Source organism: Ursus americanus, chromosome 23, assembly GCF_024610735.1.
Source record: "Ursus americanus isolate L20-20 chromosome 23, mUrsAme1.1.p, whole genome shotgun sequence".
Classification (NCBI taxonomy): domain Eukaryota; kingdom Metazoa; phylum Chordata; class Mammalia; order Carnivora; family Ursidae; genus Ursus; species Ursus americanus.
This window is the reverse complement of record NC_142149.1, coordinates 22,267,173-22,292,269: the sequence shown is the minus strand read 5'-3', so window position 1 is coordinate 22,292,269 and position 25,097 is coordinate 22,267,173. Positions and strand designations below refer to the sequence as shown.

At 55.3% G+C, this 25,097-nt stretch overlaps 1 protein-coding gene across 1 annotated transcript in view; it reads left to right on the top strand.

The window, feature by feature from the left end:
* The window catches only part of ARHGAP23 (Rho GTPase activating protein 23), a 69,427-nt gene extending 46,706 nt beyond the window's left edge, over positions 1 to 22,721 (top strand). Inside the window, 8 exon segments of the mRNA XM_045788819.2 lie at positions 3,224 to 3,302; positions 5,458 to 5,531; positions 5,788 to 5,877; positions 6,650 to 6,775; positions 13,553 to 13,594; positions 14,171 to 14,267; positions 16,349 to 16,380; positions 20,203 to 22,721. Coding sequence (XP_045644775.2) covers positions 3,224 to 3,302; positions 5,458 to 5,531; positions 5,788 to 5,877; positions 6,650 to 6,775; positions 13,553 to 13,594; positions 14,171 to 14,267; positions 16,349 to 16,380; positions 20,203 to 21,267 — 1,605 coding nt within the window. The 3' untranslated portion in view covers positions 21,268 to 22,721.
* Positions 22,722 to 25,097: the final 2,376 nt, after the last annotated feature.

The window sequence follows — 25,097 nt, the reverse complement described above, 5'->3', positions numbered from 1 at the left end:
CTTTAGGCGTTGGTTACCACGTGGTCTCTTCCTCCTTCTCCTCGTTTTTCTTCACAGCTCCTTAAATAGGTAAAAACCCTTTCTTAGCTCAAGGGCCGTACAAAACGAGGCCGCTGGCTGGCCTTGAGGTCGGGGCTGTGGTTTGCAGACCCCTGGCTTAGAGGGGAAGCATGTGTCAGCACCCAGCGCTTCCAGTGGTTACAGCAAGGGGGGCGGGGAGGGGTGCTGGTTGGGTGAGACAAAGCCAGCCGGGGAAGGAATCTGACAGCCACGCTTAAGAGCTCGCAGAAGGCTATATGTCAGTCACAGCTCAGTAAAGCTGGAAAAGAGCCAAAAACATATTTCAGTGTGAAAAAGAAAAATAACAGAAGTATTTGCAGCAGGGCCAGTGTTTCTCAAACTGTGTTCCCCAGAGGAGCTGTGAACTAGAGTAAATCTGCTTTGTTCTGTTTTTTAATGTCAATTATTTCCATATTGGGTTTTCCATGTTTGACAAAAGGGGCTCTGCAGAGAAAGATGTTCTGGAAAGCCACAGATCTGGGCAATGAAGTCCCAGGAGTCCCATATGGTGAAGTTTTATGTGATACATGACAGTCTTCTTGCCCTTGGGGAGGAAACGGGGAGACATGACATGTGGGATGGTGGCCAAGAGAAAAGGCTGATCTCGCACCAGGGACCAGATCGTGTGATGAGGAAGGAGAAGATGCTGAGGGCTGGAGCAGGTGGGAAACTTGAGTGTTGGAATCGTTGAAGGATGAATGGGAGGGGGCAGGTGGACGAGAAGGCAGTCCAGGCTGGGAATGATGGCATTTTCCAAAACCCCAGAGGAGGGTCTGAGTGTGGATAGAGAGAACAGACCCACCTCTTTCCTCCTTCCTGGGCTTGGCAGCGGGGAGGGTGGGACCCAGAGCAGGAGGCAGAGGGCTTTTGATGGCTCCACTGAAGCCTTTGACCTTGATCCAGGAGACAATGGGGAGCCTTCACTTGTTCTTCAGCTGGGGAAGCATCAGTGAGAGTGGGGTCTGCTCTAGCTTACGCCTGATGGATGTGAATGAGGGAGGCCCAGAGCAGGGCATCTACAGGAGAAATTGCTGTTATGTGGGAAGTGCAAGGGGCCAGGAGGACACGGTGGTCCCAGGGGAATAAGGAGGATGGGAGCTGCATGAGAGGGAGGAAGGGGGGGGGCAGGGAAGAGCCCGTATTTGAGCTGGGGGCTGATGGTATGTCTCTGGAAGAAACTGGGGAGTAGACCGGAGAGGGAGGATGTGTCAGGTTGGGGCCCCGCTGGATTTGGGGTGATGGCACTGCCCAAGAGTGGACGGAGGGTGGGTGTGGTCATGCTGGGGCACAGAGTGGGACGATGGAGGGAGCTGCTAGATGGGCAGAGGGTGGGCAGCAGGTGTCCCAGGCTCTGCATGGGACAGAGAAGAGGGTTCGGGGGAGGCTGGGGATGAGAGGCAGATAGGTGCACATGGGAGGGGTCCAGCAGCCTTGGGTTTGGCAGTTGGGAGATGAGAAGAGCAAGGGCCTCGGGGCCAGGCGGTGATGGGGCAGGTGGCAGGAGCTGCACCGGGTAGGGGTGGGTATGCACCCAAGCACATTCTCTGGGCCTTAGCCAGGAAGAAGCATGGCCAGAACTGGGGGGCAGCTGGCCCAAGTCAGCGCCCAGAGTGTGGGCACGCCGAGTGTGTTGGGGGTGTGGTTTTGTCTCAGACATCAGTCCTGCCCTTTGTCATGGGGACTGCTGGAAATTAGTGTTGCGTTTGGTTTTTTTTTTAAGATTTTATTCATTTATTAGAGAAAGAGTGAGAAAGCATGAGCAGGGGCGAGGGGCAGAGGGAGAGGCAGACTCCCTGCTGAGCAGGGAGCCTGATGCCAGGACCCCGGGATCTGAGCCTGAAGGTAGGCGCTCAACCGACTGAGCCACTCAGGCGCCCTGGAAGTTAAGTGCTGTGGGCAGGGTGACGGTAACTCCTACTGAGCCCGAGGGGAGGGTATTGTTTGTGGGATGGTGCGGCATTCAGCTGTGGACCCATTGTACAGGGGTGTATATCATGGAGCTGTACGTCTTCGTGGAGAGCGGTACCTTGTTTTCCCGGCCTGAGTTACTCGGAGCAGTTCCCGTCAAGTCTGTTACCCTTGACTTTGTGCAGGGTGGTGGTGCCCCCTAGTGGTCAGAGGGGGCAACACCCGGCCGTGCTTCATTCGTTCTTGCATTCAACAACCCATTTATTTAGAACAGGGTTTCTCAATCTTGACACCGTGGGCAGAATAGTTCTTGGTCGTGGGAAGTTGTCCTGTGCATCACAGAAAGTTTAAAAGCATCCCCGGACTCTATCCCCTGGATGCCCGTGGCACCCCCCCAGTTTTGGAAACCAAAGTGGTTCTAGAATTATCACCAAATGCCCCTGGGGGAGTGATTCTGCTCCTGGGGAGAACTACTGACTTAGACCATTGAAGTGCCGGGCTCGCTGAGCTCACTAGGTGGTAGGAGCACAGAGGGAGTTGGGACAGACAGGATCCCTGCTCCTCAGGGAGCTGCAGTCCCTCCAGGCAGATAGACAGGCCCAAGGAGACAAATGCATGCAACAGTGATGAAGTGTGGCAAGTACCACGGAGGAAACAAAGTCAGGGTTGCTGCATGGTTGACAGGGCGGTGGCAGAGGTGGGACTGTCAGGGAAGGCCTCCCGGAAGCGGTGACATTCGGGCAGGGTGAGGAGCCAGGCCTGGGAAGGCAGGGGAGGGAATCAGCAAGTGCAAAAGGCCTAAGACAGGAAGGTGCCAGGCGTGAGCGGCTGCTGCATCATGGATAAGGAGGGGGGTGTCCAAGGATGACTCCCTGCTAAATGGGGAGACCTGGGGGGGGGGCAGGAGGGAGCGCTAGTAGGCGCAAAGAGGTCCAATCACCAAGGAGGTGTTGCTCACTTCTGTCCCACAATGCTGGCACCAAAGAAGGTGTCTGGTACTTTCTGTGGGTAGGCAAATGTTGGAGCCCGCTGGGCTTGCTGGAGCCGCGAGGGGTTGGGCCAGTTGGTCAAGGGGCCAGGACCCAGCTGGGGACTGTTCTGCCACCACCACCCTGATGAGTCTTCTTAGCCCAGAGATCCCTGGTCTGGGCGGAGCTGTGAGTGTACCCCAGGGAGGGCCTGGGCTGGACCAGCATGGAGGCGTGGGCACCCCACTGGGCCTGCCCGGGGCCTGACATCTTTGTCCTCTCCCCAGCGCTGGCAAGACCTCAATGTGATCAGCAGCCTGCTTAAGTCGTTCTTCCGAAAGCTGCCGGAGCCTCTTTTCACCGATGGTGAGTAGCAGGTGGCAGTGGAGGGTGGGAGGAGGAGGAACCCTGTCTGTGCTGCACTCCGATCACTTTTTAAATTGGGTTTGTTGGTTTTACTCTTGGGGGTTTTGTTTTAATGCAAAAGAAACACGTGCTTGTCACAGACTTGGTATAGATACAAGTAACGCAAACGTCCCCGTCCCCAGAGGTTATCCGAGCACTATCTGAGCATTGGCTGCGTGCCAAGCACTGCTCCCTCCAACGGCTGCATGAGGCAGGTGCCGTGATCTCCCCTGTACAGATGAGGAAACAAAGATGAAGTGATTTGCCCAGGGTCACACAGGTTGTAAGCATCAGAGCCAGCGTTCAGCCCCAGGCATCTGGCTCCAGAGCCCAGCTCTCGACCGTTTGCTGAGCTGCTTATTAACGGCCTGTCGGTCCGTCGTGTTTCCTCCCAGACCCTTTGACACGCATGACAGAGACATACATGCAGATACAGGGTTTGGAGTTGGGCGAGTTCACTGGTTCGCTGCCAAATACTGAACATCTGGCTCTCAAGGGGAAAAACCCTTGATTCTTAGCGTTTTCCAGTCTCCATGGTACAGATCTTTCCACCGTGGCTTGTTTTAAGTTACTGATAGGCCGCCAGCAGCGGGGCGTGGAGAGGAAATCAACACTCCGGCCCTCAGGAGCCGGTGTGAGCGGGCTCCAGCACACCACTGGTGGGGTTGTCCTTAACAAAAGGAGGCTTGTAATTTTGAGATTCGTTCGTGTCTGTACAAAGACCTCTACCTCATTCTTCTTTTAAATCAACCACATAGTAGTTCATAGTCTGAATAGACTATAATTTGCCTAATCACTCCCCTATGGGTGGATATTTAGGCTGTGTTCAAATTTTTGCTCTTTCCAAAATGGTTGCAACGACTTTCCTTAAATGTGTCCCTGCACGCCTGGATCGGTGTCCTTGAGGTAGATTCCTAGACGTAGAATTTCAAGGTTAAAGTCCCGGTCGGCATTTTTGAAAGCCAATGTCAAGTTGCCCTCTGAGAAGAAGGCCCTACCTCACACTCTTGCCAACAGCGTAGGAGAGAATTTGCTTCCGCACACCCCCATCAACCCTGGATGTTATCACTATTTTACATTTTTGTTAATTGGAAGAGAAGTGTCATTGCATGACTGTTTTCATTTTTGTTTCTTTCATTACTAGGAAAATGAACTATCTTTTCATGAGCTTGTTGGCCTTTTCTGTTTCCAGTCGTCTCCTGTTCAGACTGTGTGCCCATTTTCCTATTGGGTTGTCTTTTTTTGTATTGATTCGTAGGACACAAGCTCTGTATATTATAGGTTTTAATCCTTTGTTAGTTTTTGTAGATGTTTGCTCCTGGTCTGCCATTTGCCTACTAACTTTGCCTTGTAAGGAATCGGAAACAATTATTTTAAGTGTAGTCAAAGCTGTTGGTCTTAAACGGATTCTGCATCTCACATTTAGGAAGGCCTCACGATTGTGAAGATATTTTTTTGTTTTTCCCAATATTTTAATGACTTTTACTTTTGGCTCTTGTAATGCAATTAAATTTGTTTGCATACTATGTGAGCTGGAAATGAATTTTTGTTCCTCCAACAAGATAGCTAATTGTCCCAGGGACGTGTATTAACACCTCCATCCTTCCCCACTGATTTGAAATACTGCCTTTGTCACATAGTAAACATCCACGTGGCCTGTTCCCCTCCTTTCTTTTCCTTATCGTTGGTCAGCTTTCTCCTTGAGTCCCACACTGCTTTGGTGGTGCTGTTTTTAGTACGTTTCAGTATCTGATAGGGCACGTCCCCCCTCGTCATTCTTCCTTCACAAAATATCCTCAGCTATCCTTATGCATTTATTCATCAGATGAATTTTTGAATAAGCTTACCAAGTTCCCTTGGGCTTCTTCTAAAAGGAGTTGAGGGCATCTTGACCCAGGCGGGGTGGGCATCTGGAGGCTGAAAGGCCCCTCCCTCCTTCTGGATAACCTTCTTTTCTGATCTTGTGGTGTCCTTGTCCCGGAGCCTGGGGCAAGGACCCGTCTTCCAGTATCAACAGGCAGCTCAGGCCCAACTGGAGCAGCCTGGGCCCCCTCAGCTTGGAAGTGGGAAAAGGGACCGCCTGCTGCCTCTCTAAAGAGTCTTCACTGTGTTCTAGACAAATATAATGACTTCATCGAGGCCAATCGCATTGAAGACTCCAGGGAGCGGATGAAGACGCTGCGGAAGCTGGTAAGGAGGCGGAGACACCCTTCAGCTGGGAGAGCACCACTGCCCTGGGAGGCCTGGAGTCCAGTGCCACCAGTTCCTTCTGTGACCTTGGAGAGGCCCTTCTCCCCTCTGGGCCTCAGTTGCTCCATCTATCCAACAGGGCTGGTTAGAGGGTGGTTTCCAGACCCCCGAGATATGGCAGTGGGACCCCCTGTGGGGCGTGGGGGGGAGGTGGGGAGGCCATCACAGCCCCATGCCCCTTCTTGTTCCCACCCAGATCCGGGATCTCCCAGGACACTACTATGAAACACTCAAATTCCTCGTGGGCCATCTGAAGACCATTGCTGACCACTCGGAGAAAAACAAGGTAGGGGGACGCTGGCGTGGAGTGTGGGGGAAGGAAGCATGTAGGGTCCTCTCAGCATATTCTAAGCTCCCCCAGGTCAGATAATCCCAAGGCCCTCTAGGCACACTCTCCTCAAAAGTCATTCTGTCCCCACCCCACCCCTCTGGCTTCTCCCCTGGAGAGCCGTCTCCTCAGTTTCTGAGGGTCTCCCAGCGGCAGAGAGCCACAGTCCCGCTGTGTCTGATGGAAGTCTATCCTCGGATCTAGCTCAAATCCCTTGCATTGCATTTTTCTTTTCTTTTGTAAATCTTTAAGTAATCTCTACACCCAACGTGGGGCTCGAGCTCACAACCCCAAAATCAAGAGTCACAGGCTCTACAGACTGAGCCAGCCGGGCACCCCACGTTGCATTTTTCTAACCAAACTTCTCGATCTTCTGGTCCTGCAGCAGGGAAAATGAATGGAGCTATAGGAATTCTCCCAGTTTTAAAATACCTTTAGAACCTCCCGCAGGTCCCTATTCTGGGATCTCTCACTGCTAGCACAGTACAGGTGAACAGGTTGGGCACTGCCATAGGCTGCCAGGCCTGGGGCTGAGTAAGGCTGAAATCTGGCCTGTGCTCTACTTACCGGGTATCTCCATGCCCAGCAAGGAGGTGTCTGTCCCCTAAGCCAGACACAGCTTAGGATGTGGTTGGGTAGGGCCTAAGGGGCCCACAGTGAGGGAGGCCTGGGGAATGGAGGTCAGAGCTCAGGGGGTGTGAACGCGGACCTGCTGTCCTCCCCTGCCCAGATGGAGCCCAGGAACCTGGCCCTGGTCTTCGGGCCGACGTTGGTGAGGACGTCTGAGGACAACATGGCGGACATGGTGACCCATATGCCGGACCGCTATAAGATCGTGGAGACGCTGATCCAGCACGTAAGCTGTCCCACCGGGCTGTGGCATGTTCCCCCGCCATCTCGCTCCTGCGCGCCGGGGGGGGGGGGGGGGGATGTGCTCAGGGAAGGAGGAGGCAGTTTAAGCAAATGCTCCTGGGCTGGTGAATGCCCTTCAGAAGCGATGGGCTTCGTTTCTGGACCAAACAGGAATGGATCCTAGAATCCCTGTCTTCTAGGATGTTTCGTCCCCAGCAGGAGAATCAGGAAGCTCCTGAGCTTCCAAGATACGTGTGAGGGTCAGAGGATGGAGAAGGTCAGGGAGGATGCTGCTGGGTTGGAGAGCCGCGGGGTGAATGCAGGGGCGCCTTCAGAAGGTGGCCCCCAGGAGAAGTATCCTGGCAGAAACAGGCAGACAGGTGTAGGGGGTAGGGGCAGAACTCTGCCTTGCCGGACCCACTGAGGCTTCAGGGAGCAAATGGTGATGCCCAGGGGAGAGGAGGTGGGTGGGCGGATCAAGGGCAGAGCAAGGGCTGAGGCAGGATCGTGCACTTGGGCTCCGCATGCCTTGGGCTGGTTTCCTCCCTTCTCATGGCTGCCTGGAGGCACCACCAGCCCAGAGTCTCTAAGGATACTGGTTATTGTCCATGACGGGACGAGAACGCAGAGCAGCCAGCAGAGGGCGCAGGAGGCCTTGGTCCTCTGGAGCCAAACCCAGGACAGCACCGCCCCCTTCTGGGGCCCTCAGGGATGTTTTTATAAATCCTAGATTCTCCCTTTCCAAATCTTCCTATGGCCTGTAGATGGAACAGACCCCCTCCTGCCAGGAGAAATAAGACCGGCAGCTCGCCAGGGGAACGGGGTCCTGGCCTCTGCAATGTCCCAGATGCTTTAGGGAGGGGAAACCAGGTCATGCTACTTCCATCTTAGAGATGAGGAAACTGGTGCTCAGAGAGGCAAAGCGACTTGCTCAAAATCCCACAGCTACTAAGTGACAGGATTGTAAGCCAGCTTCGTCTGACGAAAGTTTATGTTTTCCTCTGTCCCTGCTGGGAGGGAAGACTCCTGGGTCCGTCTTAGAACTGACTTGGCTGGCCGGGGACAGTGAAGTGAGGCAGTGGGGTGGACTTTGGTCATGCTGACCGGCCCTGTCTGCTTATCTCCTTCCTTTACTGGGTGGTCAGGGCTCTGAGCCTCAGGAGGAAACATCAAAGCCTGTACTCGTGCAAACAGTGGGACCACCAGCCCGGGGGCCCAGTCCAGAGCTGTGAGGGAAGCCAGGGCCGCGGGGCAGTGTCAGGGATCCTGGTGAGGCCTTAGTCTGGGGCAGCTTATCTCCCTTGGGAAAGTTCATCTCCCCAACCCAACAGGTAGCCCCCGTGAGTGGGTGCTTGGGGGGGGGGGGCCGGTGCGGAAGAGAGGGAAGCTTTCCCCATGGCTCCTAGAGAAGCCCCCAGAAGCCCGAGGCCTGTGGTCAGCTGGGGTGTTAGGAATAGTATCCTTTGGAGAAGGGAGGCCCAAAGTGTGTCCCCTCACCCTCCCCTAGGCTCCCAAGAGGGAGTCTCCAGCCAATGGCAGCCCCTCCTTTGGGCAGGGTGGCGGGAGAAACAGATCTGTATCCTTCACAGGAATATTCGCAGCGTCCAGCCTAGTGCGTGGCACAGAGCGAACCCTCAGGGATTGTTGAGTGAGTGAATGCATGAATGAATGAATGAGTTGCTTTTGAAGTTCTACCCGTCTGGGCTTTCCCACTCAGAGATTCATTCCTGGGCACTCATGGAGCTGGAGACACTCCACTCTCTGCCTCCGTGGCACTCGAACATGATCAGCCTGGACAGTTGTCAAGGGAATGAGCTACCCCCCCTGCAGTCCCCTGGAGCCCACTCACCCACATTTGCCAGTGTCTCTGTGGTCCAGAGTCAGCGTAGTCAAGAGCCCAGGTCGGGTAGAACTTTGGCCGAGAGCACCCCGACTCTGGCTCTGAGCCTGTGGCCAGTCAGTGGATAGTTGAAGGTCGTGGGTGACATGACCTCCTGCTGGACTAAGAGCCGCAGCCGTCACCTGGCCTCCCTGCCGGGGGCTCCGGTCTCCTGTGGAACTCCTAGACAGCAGACCTGGAAGGGGCCCTAGGGCACTGAGACCCATCCTTGCACGGGGCAGAGGGCGGAAACGGGTGTGGAGAGAGGCAGCGACCTGCCCAGGGTCCCACAGCACAATCGTGGCACAGAGGAGGTGTGCAGACCCAGGTGGTCAGCCTCCCAGTGGCAAGTCACCAGCCAGCTCATGGCCATGTCCACTAAGCCACCTGAAGCCCAAACGAAGACCGCATCAAGGCATTTGTTCCTCGATTCGCCTGGCAAACGTGGTGATTCCTACTCGCTGCCCACTGAGAGTTCTCCACCTTGGCACTAGTGACCTTTGGGGCCGGCCAGTTCTTCGTGGGGGGCTGTCCTGTGCTTTGGAGGATGGTTAGCGACATCTCTGGCTAGATGCCAGGAGCACCCCTCCGCTTGCAACAAATGAAAATGTCTGCAGACTTTGCCAAATGCCCACCGGGGGCAGGGGGCGAACTCACGCTGGCTCAGAAGCCCAGGGCCAGGGGGTGAGCGTGGAGCCGGCCTGCCGAGTTCACCGCCGCCTCTGCTCCTCGCGTGCCGTGTGGCCTTGGCAAGTGACTGAGTCTCTCGTCACCAGAGCAGAGAGAACAGCAATGCATACCTCGCTAAGTGGTCTTGAGGCTCCCGTGATTGACAGCTGTAAAGCCACCTTGCAGCGAGGACGTGTTCTGTGAGCTCGCGATTGCCGTGGCTGACCTCACGGGCGTTACTCCACGCCAGAGGCCGGTGCACCTGCTGGGACACGGAGGGGAAGGGAAGCCAGGCCCTGCTCCGAAGGAGCACTGCCCAGGGAAGACGTCACTCCATTTTTTGGGCTACGGCCAGGGAGGCCCATGGAAGGACCTGCCCCTGCCCCAGGTGTAGGGCTGGGACTGTAGTCAGGGGCTTCTTGAAGTGTCTTCAGAGGCCTCCAGGAATTCAGCCAGGCAGAGACAGGAGAAAGCATTGCAGGCAGAGGGAGCTGTATGTGTACCAGCTAGCGTGCATTCTTCCAGAGAACTCTGGGCTCCCTGGAAGCTTCCTTTACGCTTCTGGGTTCCCACAGCACTTTCGGGCACCCTCAAACCAAGTTAAAGGCTGGCTTCTTAGGGCGCCCTCTACTCAGCCTGTCTCTGGGGACTACACCTTTTCGTTATTACAGCTGACGTCTATTATACACCAACAGTGTGCTGTACTGAGTGCTTTACATACAGTATTTCGCTATTTTTTAAGAATTTGTATGGAGGGGGCGGTGCCTGGGTGGCTCAGTCGGTTAAGCTTCTGCCTTCGGCTCAGGTCATGTGGGATCGAGCCTAGGGTCGGACTCCCTGCTCAGCGGGAAGCCTGCTTCTCCCTCTCCCTCTCCACACTGGGTGTGGAACCTGCTTGACGTTCTCTCCCTCCCTCTCCCTCTGCCCCACCCCTCTCCTGCTCACACGAGTGCACTCTCTCTCTCTCAAAAAACACTTATTTTTAATGGAGTTATAACTGACATGTAACATCATATTAGTTTCAGGTGTACAACATAATGATTTGGTATTTGCATATATGGTGAAATGGTCAGCACTGTAAGTCTAGTTACCACCCGTCACCACGCATACTTACAATCGTTTTTCTTGTGATGAGAATTTTTCTTAAGATTTATTTATTTATTTATTTTAGAGAAAGTGAGAGAGAGCGGGGCGGGGGGGGGAGGCCACAGGGAGAGAGAATCTCCAGCAGACTCCCCGCTGAGTGCAGAGCCTGACATGGGGCTCGATCCCAGGACACCGAGGTCATGACCTGAGCAGAAATCAAGAGTCAGATGCTTCACAGACTAAGCCATCCAGGTGCCCGTTGTGATGAGAATTTTTAAGATTTATTCTTAGTACCTTCCAAATAGACACTATAGGATTATTAACTATCGTCATCGTGCTCTACACGATGTCCCCGTGACTTGTTCCTTTTCCAATTGGAAGTTTGTACCTTTTGACCCCCTTCACCCCCTTGGTCCTCCCCCCACTTCTGGCAACCACCAGCCTGTTCTCTACCTACGAGCTCGGGTTTTGTCAGTGTGTTTGTCTGAGATTCCACATATAAGTGAGAGCGTACGGCCTCTGTCTTTCTCGGTCTGACTTATTTCATTTAGCGTCGTGCCCTCGAGGTCCACCCGCGTGGTCACAAATGGCAAGATTTCCTTCTTTCTATGGCTGAGGAGTATTCTGTTTTCTGTACGTGCCACATCTTCTCTATCCCTTACTCCACCAATAGACACTCAGGTCGCTTCCACGGCCTGGCTGTCGTCAATAATGTGCGGCAATGAGCGTCAGGGTGCGGGTGTCTTTTTGTGTTGGTGTGAGGTGTTTTGGTTTGTTTCTTCAGATAAATACCCAGAATTGGAATCGCTGCATCCTAGGGTAGCTCTATTTTTAACTTTTTGAGGAACCTCCACACCGGTTTCCGTAGCGGCTGCACCATTGTGCATTCGCACCAGCAGCGTGGGAGGGGTCCCTTTTCCCCCACATCCTCACCAACACTTGGTAGTTCTAGTCTTTTTTACTACTAGCCATACGGGATTTCATTCTCACCACAATTCTAGAAGCAGATACTCCTGTTATGCCCATTTTACGCAAATAGACTCAGAGGTCATTTACCTGAGGTGAACTTGAGCCCAAAACGACCGAATCTAGATCTTGCATTTTTTTTTTAAGATTGTATTTCCTTATTTGAGAGAGATGGAGAGAGTGCGTGCGTGAGCACGCGTGGGCACAAGTTGGGGGAGGGGCAGGGGGAGAGAGAGAAGCAGACTCCCTGCTGAGCAGGGAGCCAGACGTGGGGCTCGATCCCAGGACCTGAGCCGAAGGCAGATGCTTCACTGACTGAGCCACCCAGGCGCCCCTAGATCTTGCATTATTTCTTATCCTCTCTTCTCTTTCTTGTTTCTCTTCTATGCCATTTATTTGGGTCAATAACATGCCCGATTGTGCTGAATAATAACTGAGGTTCATGGCACACGGTCATAATCAACCTGCAAGTCTCCTCGTTCCCCCTTCGTGCCTACCCACTCTGCCCCCCAACGACGCACTCTAAGAGGTTAATATGTGTCCTTCCAAACCACCTTCACTCTGCTTATTTTGTTTTACTTATTTTTAAACAAACAGTATTTTATTTTATTAAGTAATCTCTACGCCCAATGTGGGGCTTAAACTCACGACCCCAAGATCAAGAGTTGCAGTCTACCAACTGAGCCAGCCAGGCGCCCCGAGTAGTCTGCATGTCTTAATTTTCAATCAGTGAGCTTAGCTCATTTTGCTTGACTCTAATTTCTGTACCATTAGGGCTTATCTCTGCAATCATAAATGTCATTTTCTGTTTACCCCATTTTCATGTTATTTCTCTTCGGTCTGTCCTACCTTGCTTTGGATGAATTGATTTTTATTTTCCTGATGTGAAAATTACACAATTTATAAAGCCCCTACTGCGTTTAATCATACGATTGTAACAGCCCGTACTTACGTTTGATTTTCACTGACAATTTCGCAAGCTCATCACTGTCTATTGTCTTCCTTCCACCACATCTAAAAGCCAAGTACCTGGGTGTACTCTCGCCCGTCACTGGTTTCTCCCTCTGCGTTCGAAATCGACGGCGTCATGGAGATACAGTGTGTGTGTGTGTGTGTGTGTGTGTGTGTGTACCCTTGCTTGGATCGACAGTGGACTTTTCCACGCTACTATCCATCCTTACTTCTCCGAGCTTGTTGCTCCAACCTGGAGCCATTTCCTTATGTGCTCATGGACACGATGAAGAGAGTCTTTGTGCAGTAAGTTTTTTGATGTCTTAGAACAGCTGTAGTTCACGCTCACAGTGAGAGTTTAGCAGGGTATAAAAGTCTAGGTTCCGAATTCTTGCCCTGTATTGCATCCAGCAATACAGTGAAAATATTATCTTCTTCTGTCTGCTGCTGCCGAAAGCTCTAGTTACAGCTGATATTTGCTCATCTGCAAGCAATCTGTAAAAGTTTTTCAGAAAACTTTTAGGGTTTTATCTTCAAGGTTCTCAAATTTCACAAAATATATTCAAGAGTGGGATTTTTACTTTATTTTCTGTCCTCTTTGGCATTTATGTGAAAACCCTTGCCTGCCTGCCCCCTCAGGGAACCTCCTAACACTTTCCTCCAGGCACTTCTCTTTCCTGGCCAGGGGAGGGGGTGCCGCCCGAGGGCAGTGTGGTGCCCTGGGCTGGGAAGGGGTACAAGGTCTGGCAGCACCGGCGGGCCTTCTCCTTGCAGTGGCCCCAGCCGGCACTAGATGGCGCTGCTGCCCCCGCTTCTGGCCCGCCGGTGGGAGCGAGCCACAGTGATGTGCCCTGTACAGAGTCTAGTGACAAACCGGCCTAGAAGCTCTCCCTGAGCCAGCCCTCCATCAATCCTCAGCCCCCTCCCAGCCCAGGCTGCATTTCCCTCCCACACTGGGGTCTAGCCTCTTCTCTCCCCAAGGGTTTCTCATAGTCTGTGGAGTTGGGTCCTGGGATTCATCGACCTCCCTTGGGCACTTCTAGTAACCAGGCGAGAATGGGGGTTATGGAAAAGAGGGGGGACCCTCACCTCTTGATGCCCCCTCCTGCCCCGCTCCATCTGGCATCTGAGTGGGGTCCTCTGGACTGTGCAGGGTGGGAGCCCGTGTCTCCGTCTTCCCTCAGCCCCTTCCCACACTGAGTTCACCACTTCCTTTTGTCTCCTCTGCAGTCAGACTGGTTCTTCAGCGATGACGAGGACAAGGGAGAGAGAGTAAGTGATGCGGAGGGTCTGGTCTGAGGTGGGCCTTCATCCCAGGCTGGGGGCCGGGAGGGGGCAGGCAGCAAGACTCAAGCAGGGAAAGGTCCCTGCCCTTGGGGCTTCCCAGTCTGATGGAGGAAACATAGACCCTCTCCTCAGAAGCCTCTAATCTAATGGGAGACAGAATCCTTGCCTTCGTGAGCCCCCGATCTGGGGGGGGAGATAAGCCTTACCCTAAGGAAACTGAGTCCAATAGCAAAGGTAGACCCCACGTTCTCTTTTTATGTGGAGGCCACAGGTCTTAGGAAGGTCCAGTCTGATGGGGGAGACACAGCTCCTGCCTTCAGCTGAGGGAGCAGCCCCAGCCTTTGGGGGTTCAAGGTGCTGGAGAAGGCACAAAACAGTCTAATGGGGGGTATGGAGGAGCTGCCCTCGAGAGTGCCTGACAGATGAGACAGACAGCCGCTGCCCTGGTGAGCCCCAGTCTGATGGAGGAGTCGTAGGCCCTGCCTCCACGTTACCCCAGTTTGCGGGATGCACAGTCCAGCCATGGGGGGGCATGCTGGCTGACCCTCCCCCTGTTTGCAGACCCCCGTGGATGACAAGGAGCCTCAGTCGGTGCCCAACATTGAGTACCTCCTGCCTAACATTGGCAGGACCGTGCCCCCTGGTGACCCAGGTTCCGGTGAGCACGGGGGCTTGGGAAAGGGTGGGGGCGGGGTGGGGTCTGCATTCCCAAGGGTCCCAGATTCCCAGCCAGATGCCCAGCTTCCCTGCTCTGCCCCAGCCCCCCACCACGGACACTGGGCTGTGGCAGGGCCTTCTCCGCTCTGGGGAGGTCTGGCTTGCCTGTGCGCCTGCCTCCTTGTCTGCTCAGCGGTCCCCGGGGCTGAGTGGGGGCTTTGTTCCCCCTCCTTCACTGGTTTCCTTCCTGAACTTTTAATTTCTCATGGGCTGTGTCCTTCTGGGCATGTTCCTCTTTTTAATTTTTCTTCCTTTTCTCCTTGCACCCCTCCACCCTCCTCTCTCTTCTCCCTGTGCTCTCCTCCCGCCCCTGGACCCTGCCCCTCTCTCCTCTCCTTCCCCTCCTCCAGCGGACCTGTTGGAGATTTAAAGGGTACAGTGTGGCATTGCGGCCTCGGTCACTAACAGTGGCGGGTGATTATAAGAATTCTGGGCAGGCCCGAGGGGCAGGCAGAAAGGTCCCGGGCTGTGAGCACGTCACCGTGACATAGCAGCTCTCCACGCTTGTTAACAACTTAACCCCACCCTAACGCTCCCACCTGAAAGCCCCTTCTCAGGAGGAATGAGGCCTTTGCTGGAGGCAGATCCTCTCGCCTTGCCAGGAGGTCTGCGTACCGCAAGTTGCCCCCCAACAATCCCCAGACTCTGGCCCTCTCTCTGTGCCGAGCCCGGCAGCTTCGGCTTGTCCAGACAGGGGGAGGCTTGGCGCGAAGGGGGACCCAGCCTGCCTAGACATGGGTGACGGCACCCCCAGAAGCCCCTTTATAGCGGCAGCTCGTGCCTCAGTTGCCCCCGAGGGCTGGCTCTTCCTGCATCTGAAACCAGGGCCCCTGGTCGCTCAGCCCCTAAGTCCTGTTTCTGGGCGTAGACCGTCGTAGCGGAGTAGTGCAGAGCAGTCCCTGCTTGGCCCAAGGCACTAACCTGTCCCGCCCCATGGGTGAGCCCCCCTTAGTATTTTGACTGCTCCTGTCTCTGACAGAGGCATTCCACAGCTCCGCTAGTTCCCAGGGGCAGGCTGAGGAGGGAGCCAGAGGACAAGGTGGGTGGGGGTGGCAGAGAGGAGCCCCCCGTTTCTTCTAATCACCTGCTGCCGCACCCCTGCCCCGTGTGTCTCACTGTGTGGTCGGCCATCTGCTCTTCTCACTGTGTGCAGGGGAGGGCTGGGCGGGGAGGACTCACTTGCTTGCCAGAGAGCGTGGATTAACCGTGCCTGCCCACGGCCCCATCAGACCCCGGGAGGTCCTTAGATCAGCCTGGAGAAGACCCTGCCCGGATGGGTTTCTGGTTCCTTCTCCACCCCAGTGATATTAAGGGAGTGGGACCCAAGTCCCACGGGTGTAATGGTTTTACTCTTCTTTGTAACTCTGGTACTAAACAGGGCCCTTGCCCCATCAGGGCAGGCTGACCTGGAGTCTGGGGCCGGAACCTAGCAAGGCCCTAATCGCCAGCTCACTCGGCCTCCTGCGCCCCGCCCAGCTGCTGTCTGCCCCGGGACTGTGTCCTACACAGGGTCCGTCTTCCTCCTCCCGTCCTGGAGTTGGCATGGGGTGGAGGTAGACGTAGGCCCCCACCTGTCCATGCGTTGTGTGGTCTCCATTCCTCCGGAGCATCTGTGACTTGCTGTGTTTCATTGTGGTTTCTGTGGACTGCATCCGATAGCGGCTTTTTCTCTCCAGTGCTTCAGAGTAACAGGGACAGGAGGGGAGGGGAGAGGAACTAGGCCCAAAGAAAAGCCCCACACACACACACACACACTTGCCCTTGACCCTGGCAAACGAGGGTCTAGAGACTGGCAGCCTGATGTCACTTCCTGTCTCCAGTTGACGACTGACATCGTCAGCCGCTCCTTCCCTCTCCCGGAGGAAATGACATCAGAAGCCCATCCCGCTTCCAGGACCTGGGGAGCTCAGGTGTCTGAACTCCCTGGTTTCTGAAGCCTCCAGGGAGAGGGAATCGTGTTCACAAGAGAGCCTCCCCCTACCCCAATTTAACCTCCCTTTTTTTTCTCGCTCCCCCCGACAGATTCCACCACCTGCAGTTCAGCCAAGTCCAAGGTGAGTGCCAGAGCCACTCTGAAGGCTCTATCCCTGTCCAGCCCAGCCTGCTCTTTGCTCTTCGGTCAGGGGATTTGGGAGAAGTGCCCACGGCCCCTGAGGAAGGTTGCTGGTCACTGGGAAGGCAGGCAGGAGGTGCCGTGTGTACGAGGTCAGCAGAGAAGCTACTCACCTCGGCAGTGCTGTGTGAGGCGTCTGTTGGAAGAGAAGGGTCTGGCTGGGGAGTTAGGTGGCCGGGGGGGGGGGGGGCGCGTGCCCAGTGGTCAGAAGCACGCACAGTCCTGGGTCTGAGTCCCGCCTCCACCGCTCAGTAGCTTCGGGACATCGGGCAAGTTGCTTAACCTCTTTGCGACCCCAGCTTCCTCATCTGTGAATGAGGCCTAATACTTATCCCCATTTATGGGACTATGGGAACCAACAGATATGCCTGCTGTAATAACTATGCTTTTTGGAGAGCCCAAAACAAGCAGAAGGGGGGAAATAATAAAGACAAGAGCATCAATCAATGAAACGGAAAACAATTAAGAAAATCAGTGAAAGCGAAGCGGGTTCTCTGCACCAGCTCTCCCAGCCAGCCAGCCCTGCCTGTTCCAGAGGCCGCCCTCTGAGACAGAGCCCATTAAGCAGGCACGGCTGCCCCGCTGTTAGATTAGAGCCAAGGGGGTTGTCTTAGTCAGCTCGGGCTGCCGTAACAAGATGCCACCAACTGGCTGGCTTAAAGTAAGACCTCTATTTCGTCACAGTCTTGAGGCTAGATGTCCAAGATCAAGGTGTCGGCATGGTCAGTGTCTGCTGAGAGCTCTCTTCCTGTCTTGTAGACGGCCGCCTTCCTGCTGCGTCCCCTAGAGCAGAGAGGGAGCAGTAGCCCCAGCTCTCCGCTGTCTCCTTGTATAAGTGCGCTAATGCCGCCATAAGGGCAGGACTTCATCAGCTCCCGAAGGCCCCGTGTCCAAATACATTGGGGATTAGAGCTGGCTTCGGCAGGTGGATTTGGGCAGGGGTCCGCAATTCTGTCTGTAGTAGTGGGTGAAATCACTAAGCATTGGTGATCGAACTGGACTCATTTCAGTCTGGGTCTCTAAGCACTGGCCAGCTCCTGAGCCCAGTGTGCCTGACACCAAGCAGGTCCTCGTTATGTATCAGAAGAATTTACCTGGGGGGTGCCTGGGGGGCCCAGTCCGTTAAGCATCCAACTCTTGATTTCGGCTCGGGTCGTGATCTCAGGGTCGTGAGATTGAGCTGCATGGCAGGCTCTGTGCTGGGCGTGGAGCCTGCTTGGGATTCTCTCTCCCTCTGCCTCTCCCCTCCCTACTCGCATGCTCTCTCTGTCTCAAACAAGAAAGAAAGAAAAGGAAGGAAGGAAGGAAGGCAGGAAGGAAGGAAGGAAGGAAGGAAGGAAGGAAGGAAGGAAGGAAGGAAAAGAAAGAGAGAGAGAGAGAGAGAGAAAGAAAGAAAGAAAGAAAGAAAGAAAGAAAGAAAGAAAGAAAGAAAAAAGAAAAGAAAAGAAAAGAAAAGAAAATGTACTGGACAGAAAAAAAGAAGGCTGCTTTAGTCTGGGACAAGAGGTCCCTACAGCCCCCCTATAGAACCTCTGTGGGGTGGGGAGCTCACCCCATCAAGACTGCTGAGGCAGGGAGCAAGTTCATTATAGTGACCTGAACCCAGCTCCATGTAACTTCCGCCCATTGCTGCTGCTAGCCTCCTGGCTTCCATGGCCTCCCCTTGACCCTTCTATGCATGTACTGACCTCTGTGTTCCTGGAAGGGATCATCATGACCTCACTGCTTCTGTAACTAGCAGGGGGGAGAGGGTAATTTGATCAGATGGTCCTAGTGGCCTCCCAAGTCTCTCCGAGAGCATTGTCAGAAGAGAAAGTGGCACTGGCCACCTTATGGCTCAGGGCAATCACAGCAGAGCCAACATATTGCACAACTCCAGGGATCGCCTTCGGGAGCCAGGAGTCACGTGCCCTTGCATCCTGACTCCCTGACATGTGTCGGCTTTCTCCGAACTAGCTGATGGGAGAGAGAGTACGTAGGTTGCGGGGGCCACACCAGGGATCTCTGGGTCTCCATTCAGTATTACCCTGTGGCTGAAACTGGAGGTGGCCAGTGAGGAGGGGTCACAGGGCAGGCCATTCCAGCCCAGCAGGGGGAGCAGTTTCAGCCTCTGCTTCCACAGGGCTTCCTGTGTCGAGGGGACTGCGTTCACCCATTTGCCCATTCACTTAACATTTTATTGAGCACCTGTTATGTGCCAGGCACGGCGCAGGGAGTCATGGGTGCAAACACAAGTAAGCCACAGACCTTGCTCTCAAGGAACTCGGAGCTGGATGCCGGTGATGTGGAAACAGACCTATCCTAATGGGAGAAGAGCAGGCGCAGCTGTGTTTTCAAAGGGCGAGGCGAGGACTGAGAGGTGGCCGCACGGAGGCTGCCATGTTTGAGCAGGGCCTAGCAGGAGGACTTCGAATTCATCCAGCTCATGGGGTGGACTGGGGAGCGGTGGCTAAGGGCTGCCAGGGTTAAAATGTGAGTGAGTCTGGCAGGTGGGCATCGCCCGAGTGAAGGCTTTGTTGCGGCTGGCTTTGGGGTTGGGGTAGGGAGGGCCGTAGGCTGGGAAAGTTGGGACCAGATTGCGAAGGGCCCTGTGTCTGGGCTTCATCCCGGTGGGGGTGGAGGGGTCCTGCAGAGTCTGGAGGTGATCAGATTCCCACCTCTTCTTAGAAGGGCTGATGGCTCTAGAGGAGGAGGAACTGGGCTAAGGCAAGCGTGGAGGCGGGGAGTGCTATCAGGAGAGGGCAGAAAGGCCAGGAAAGGCAGAGTCAGGGTCTGAAAACAGGATGGTGAGGGTGGACTGGCTTTGGGAGTCACTTCAGGAGAATTGAGAAGAAGCCGGGCGGGGTGGGGGGGGAGGCAGAGAATTACCTTCAGGTGGGGACATGAACGCAGGTGGTTTGGGGCAGGGGCTAGGAAGCATAGGGCCCTGGCAGATAGTTTCAGGTGCCTGCGGACACCTTGCTTGAGACAGACTCCCCGTTGGAAGAAGAGCTCTGGAGTTCAAGGGGTAGTTTGGTGTTGGCCGGTGACGGGCAGTGTGGGCTCTGCTGGGGCATCACCGAAGGCGAGGACCAGAAAACCCCCACAGGGCTTAGCAGTGAGAACGTGCCAGGAAGTTGGCCAGCATGAGGCTGGAAGCAAATTCGATCCAAACCATCAGACTGTAAAGCGTCTTGTGGCCACTTCTGGCCGCAGAGCTGGCGGCTGGATTGATGTGGGGTGCAGATTGTGAGTGGCGCTCTGGTCCATTGGCTGAAACGCGCCAGCCGGTGGGCTGCAGTGGGAAAGGGAAATGAACTTGGGCCGATTGCCCTGGAGAGGCCCACATACAGAGTAGGTGGAGAGGCAGGTTTCCCAAGGGGGAGTGAGTGGAGATGGAGGGAGTAGAAGACGTGGTCGGAGGGAGGTTCCCACCAGGGTCTGGTGATTATCACCCGGGACAGTCTGTGAAATGGGTTCAAACTGTCAAGTGTATTCCCTGTTGAGAGACTATTACCACCAGAGCTGTGTCTAAAAGGATTTCTGCAGCGCTGGGCATGGGGAATGGAGTGGAAGGTGGGCGGGGGTGAGGGACCGGCCCCCGGCTCACAGGAAAGAGCCCCGAAGGTCTGGATTGATGCCAGAGCGGTGCCCAGCGGGTGCCCAGCGGGGCTGCGGGGTCGGCCGGCTCCCGGGTGGGTAGTGACGCGGGGCCGGGCCTCCGTGGCGGCTGGGGGGCCGCGGTGCGGGGGCGCCTCCTGCATTCTGGCCTGTCTCCGCGCAGGGCTCGAGGGCCCCCAAGAATGAGCCGTACGCCCGGGAGATGCTGGCGATCTCCTTCATCTCGGCGGTCAACCGCAAGCGGAAGAAGCGGCGGGAGGCGCGGGGGCTGGGCAGCAGCACCGACGACGACTCGGAGCAGGAGGCGCACAAGCCCGAGGCGGGGGCGCCGGCGCCGGGGGCGCGGGACCAGCCGGAGGGGCCGCTGCCGGCCGCCGCCGCCGCCGCCGCCGCTGCTGCCGCCGCCCCCGAGGCCCCGGGCCGCCTCAGCCCCCCGGCGGCGCCGGACGAGCGGCCGGCCGCGGACACGCGCTCCATCGTCTCGGGCTACTCCACCCTGTCCACCATGGACCGCAGCGTGTGCTCGGGCGCCGGGGGCCGGCGGCCGGGCGCGGGCGACGAGGCGGACGACGAGCGCAGCGAGCTGAGCCATGTGGAGACGGACACGGAGGCCGGCGCGGGGCCCGGGGGGCGCCCGGCGCGCCGGCCGTCCTTCAGCTCGCACCGCCTCATGCCCTGCGACACCCTGGCGCGCCGTCGCCTGGCCCGCAGCCGCCCGGACGCCGAGGGCGCGGGCGCGGGCGCGGGGCGGGGCGGTGGGCGCGCCGCGGAGCCGCCCGGCTCGGCCTCGTCCAGCAGCCAGGAGTCGCTGCGCCCCCCGGCGGCCGCGGCCGTGGCGGCGCTGGGCTCGCGGCCGTCGCGCATCGAGGCCCTGCGGCTGCGCCTCCGCGGCACCGCCGACGACATGCTGGCCGTGCGGCTGCGGCGGCCGCTGTCACCCGAGACGCGGCGGCGCCGGAGCAGCTGGCGGCGCCACACGGTGGTGGTGCAGAGCCCGCTGACCGACCTCAACTTCAACGAGTGGAAGGAGCTGGGCGGCGGCGGCCCCCCGGAGCCCGCGGGCCCTCGGGCGCACAGCGACAACAAGGACTCGGGCCTCAGCAGCCTGGAGTCCACCAAGGCGCGGGCCCCGTCGTCCGCGGCCTCGCTGCCGCCCGGGGACCCGGGGGCCCTGCAGAGCCAGCCCCCGCGCCGCTCGGCCGCCTCGCGCCTCCATCAGTGTCTGTGACCAGCGAGCAGCCCCCGTGCCCCACCCCCGCGCCGGCCCCCCTCCCCCAGGCTTCTCTGCCTCGCTCCCCCTCGCCTCTTGCCCTCCGGTGCGTCTGGCGCTGCAGGCCGCGTCTCTAGATTGTGTGCGGGGACTGGTAGGAGGTGGGCAGGCGAGAAGGCCCCGTGGGAGGAGGAGTGGGAGGGAGGGGACCCCGGAGGTAAGAGGAGGGGGAAACGAGAGGGGATAGGCTGCTGGGGGCTCTGGGACAGAGTGGGCCTTTCTGGGCCCTTCTGTGTCTGCACTTAGAGACCCTTGTTAGCCATGGGGTATGGCTAGGGAACCCCAAGTCTGAGACCAAGGGAAAGAAAGACACAGGGTGATGCTGGCTGGCTCTTCTTTCCTCTGCCCCTCGCTAAGGGCAAGGAGGGGTATGTGTGTCGGAGGAGAGCAGATGAGGGGGTGTCCACGGGGGAGGGGGACCGGTGTGCCAGTGTGCTAGTCACTGTCAGAAGGTGTTTCAGTAGCAACTTCGGCCACTCCTGCCCCCTTCATTCCCCCCCCCCCCCCGCCCGCCCCACCAGGGCTCCTGGCCTTTGCTGCGTCCAGGGATCCTGCCCCCTGCTGCCAATCAGAGCCGGGGAAGGAAGTTAGGGCCCCTCGGCAGAGGCAGGACCAAGACTCTTACCCGGGTTACTCCCCTCACCAATTCTTTGCCAGTCTCTAACCACCCTCACTGAGCGTGTGGACCATGGGGAGTTAGCTGCCGGTTCCCCAGAGAGTTTTAGGAGGGTCCAGGGTCCCCCCTCCACCTCGGACCTCCCTTGCCTGTCTTTTCCTTCTTCCAGCTGTGCCTGCTTCTTCCACAACTCAGGCACACAGACCCCCCACCTTCTTCCCGTTAGGAGGGGGCGTACGAAACATCCCTGGTGTCTCACTCACTCTCTTTCTGTCTCTTATTCTCTGTCACACACACACACACACACACACACCCTGATTTGTGGAGTCTGAGCTGGGCTGTTCCTTCAGGATGGGCGGGACCCAGCCCCCTCTTCTCCCTACACTTTGTAAATAGACCTCAGACCACCAGGCCTCCCTACACACGCCCCCACTTATTCCAGGGAAGCCCAGGTGGGGTTGTGAACCCCACTGCCATGTCTATTGGTCTTCTTGTTTTATGCAAAGATTTGCTGTAAAGTAGATTTCTCTCTCCTCCTTCCCTCATCCTTTTATTGTAAATATTGTCTCTAAATGTGTAACATATTATAAAGAATTTATAAGGATTTTTAAAGATGTTTTGCTCATTGAAAAAAGTGTTGTAACAGTGTTGGATAAGCCTCTGGCCCCACGTGCGCATGTCTCCTTTCACTGTGTCCTTGACACACCTCTCTAGGCGACAACTAAGATTTCCTGCTTCTGAAAAGTCCTGTCTTAAAAGTATAGTCTCTATCTTGGAAATAAATGGCCTTCCTCGAGGCGCGAGTCAGCTGTGTTGCTTGTTTCGGAGGAAAGGGCCAGAGTGGGGCTGGGATGCGGAAGGGGGGAGGGCCTGCACCGGGTGCTGGCCGAGGGAGGCGCACCTCTGCCTCCTGCTAGCTTTGTAGGTTTCCTTGGGGACTCGCATGAGCAATGACACGGGCGCAGAGGGCGTAGAATACAAGCTGGAAGGGTGGCTGACCCGCATTGCTGCAAGAGATCCATGTGCTTTCTGGATTCTTCCAGAGGTGCTGCCCAGCAGACGGGGGGCTTGGGCAAGGCCCAGGCCACTGATAGGCCCATCCTGGCTGGCTGTCACCAGGGACGCTGCAGTCCCATGCAGTATCCCAAGAGAACGAGAATGGGTTTTGCCTGTTGTCTTATCCCACATGTGTAAGTTCACAACGTGGGACGGGCTTCCTTCAAGGTCATGGTTCTAGAGGCGCCTCTGCCGGCTTCCAGGCTGCCTCTGATGAGCCTGGTATCCTGTAGGGGAAGCAGGTGACATTCATCCCAGAGAACCTAGGGGAGAGCCTTGGAGCTGGGCAGAGCTCATTCACGAATCCTCCTCCCTTTCTCTACCCTCCCCCACCCCCAGGGTGTTTTTGTTTGGCAAATGAGCTCAGGCCCCAAGTCCTAACTCAGTCCTGCAACACTTTTGAGCGCCCCATCATGGTTAGCTCCATTGTATAGAGGAGGAAACTAAGGCACCGAGAAGTGACATGACCTGTCCAAGGTCACACAGAAAGTAAGCTGGTGGAGCCGGGATAAATCTAAGCCCAGAAAAAGGACTAAGGTTACCTGCCCATCGGGCCACCATCACCAGGCTGTAGGAGACTTTGGGTGAGAAAGGGTCAAACCCCTGTGCTCCCCCAAAACAAAGGGAACGCCTCCAGGAAGGAATGGCGATTGGTCATTAGCAGGCTTCGCCTGTGAGAAATGTTTCAGGAGACCCAGGAGCTGAAATGAAAGTACACTCGAGGGGTACTCGAACGTGCACAAAGAAATGAAGAGCGTCAGCAAGGGTAACGTCATAGATACTATGAAAGTATAAACATTTTTATTTGTAATGCTTTTCTTTTTTGTCTTCAAATGCAACTGCATAGGGGCTCCTGGCTGGCTCAGTCGGCAAAGTGTCCCACTCTTGATCTTGGGGTCATAGGTTCAAGCCGCACGTTGGGCACGGAGCCTACTTTAAAATAAAATGAAATTTCAAGTCCATTACTTAAAAATATAAAAGGCAACTGCATAAAAGCAATAATTACAAAACTGGGTCGGCAGGCTCATGACCTGTGCAGAGGAGATCTGTATGACAACAACTGTACAAAGGTGTGGGGGGGCTGGAGCTAGACTGAAGCAAAGGTGTTATAGACTATTAAAAATAACTTAGTATTTATCCAAACTACATTGTTTATTTTTTTAGGTTTATTTATTTTTTACGTAATCGCTATACCCAACGTGAGGCTCAAACTCATGACCCTGAGACCAAGAGTCACATGCTCTACCGACCGAGCCAGCCAGGTGCTCCAAATCCAAACTATATTGTGTGTTGTGTGTTTTTTTAAGATTGTATTTATTTATTTGACAGAGAGAGAGAGACAGCCAGCGAGAGAGGGAACACAAGCAGGGGGAGTGGGAGAGGGAGAAGCAGGCTCATAGCGGAGCAAGAAGCCCGATGTGGGGCTCGATTCCAGGACTCTGGGTTCACGCCCTGAGCCGAAGGCAGACGCTTAATGACTGAGCCACCCAGGCGCCCCCAAACTACATTGTGTTAAGTGAAGATGCTGCTGATTGTAACGGCCAGGCAACCACTAAGAAGATCATTCCAAAAAATATTGTAAATGAAACAGGGACTTAAAAACATACACTAGAAAATATCTATCTTAACAAAAGAAGGCAGGAATCAAGAAATAGAAAATAAAAAAAACCCCTGTAATATGTGAAAAAACATAGCAAAATGGCAGACATAAATGTTACCTTCTCAGTGATTATATCGGATGTAAATGGGGCAAACAGCCCAATCAAAGGCAGGGAGTGGCAGAATGGATGTGAACACATGATCGAACTACATGCTGTTTATAAGAAATTTACTTTAGATTCAAAGACACAAAAAAAGTTTAAAGTAAAAGGATAGAAATAGATGCCATACAGAGTTACCACCAGAGAGCTGGAGTAGCTGTGCAAGTTTGAGACAAAACAGTTATTAAGGAGACAAAAACCATTGCTTGAGACTAGAAGGACATTTATAATGACAAGAGGGTCTGTCAAGAAGATAAAACTATTGTAATTATATGTGCTGCTAACAACAAAATTTGGAGCTAAAACTAGCAATTGAAGGGAAACTAGACAAGTCAAAATAATAGTTGGAGACTTCA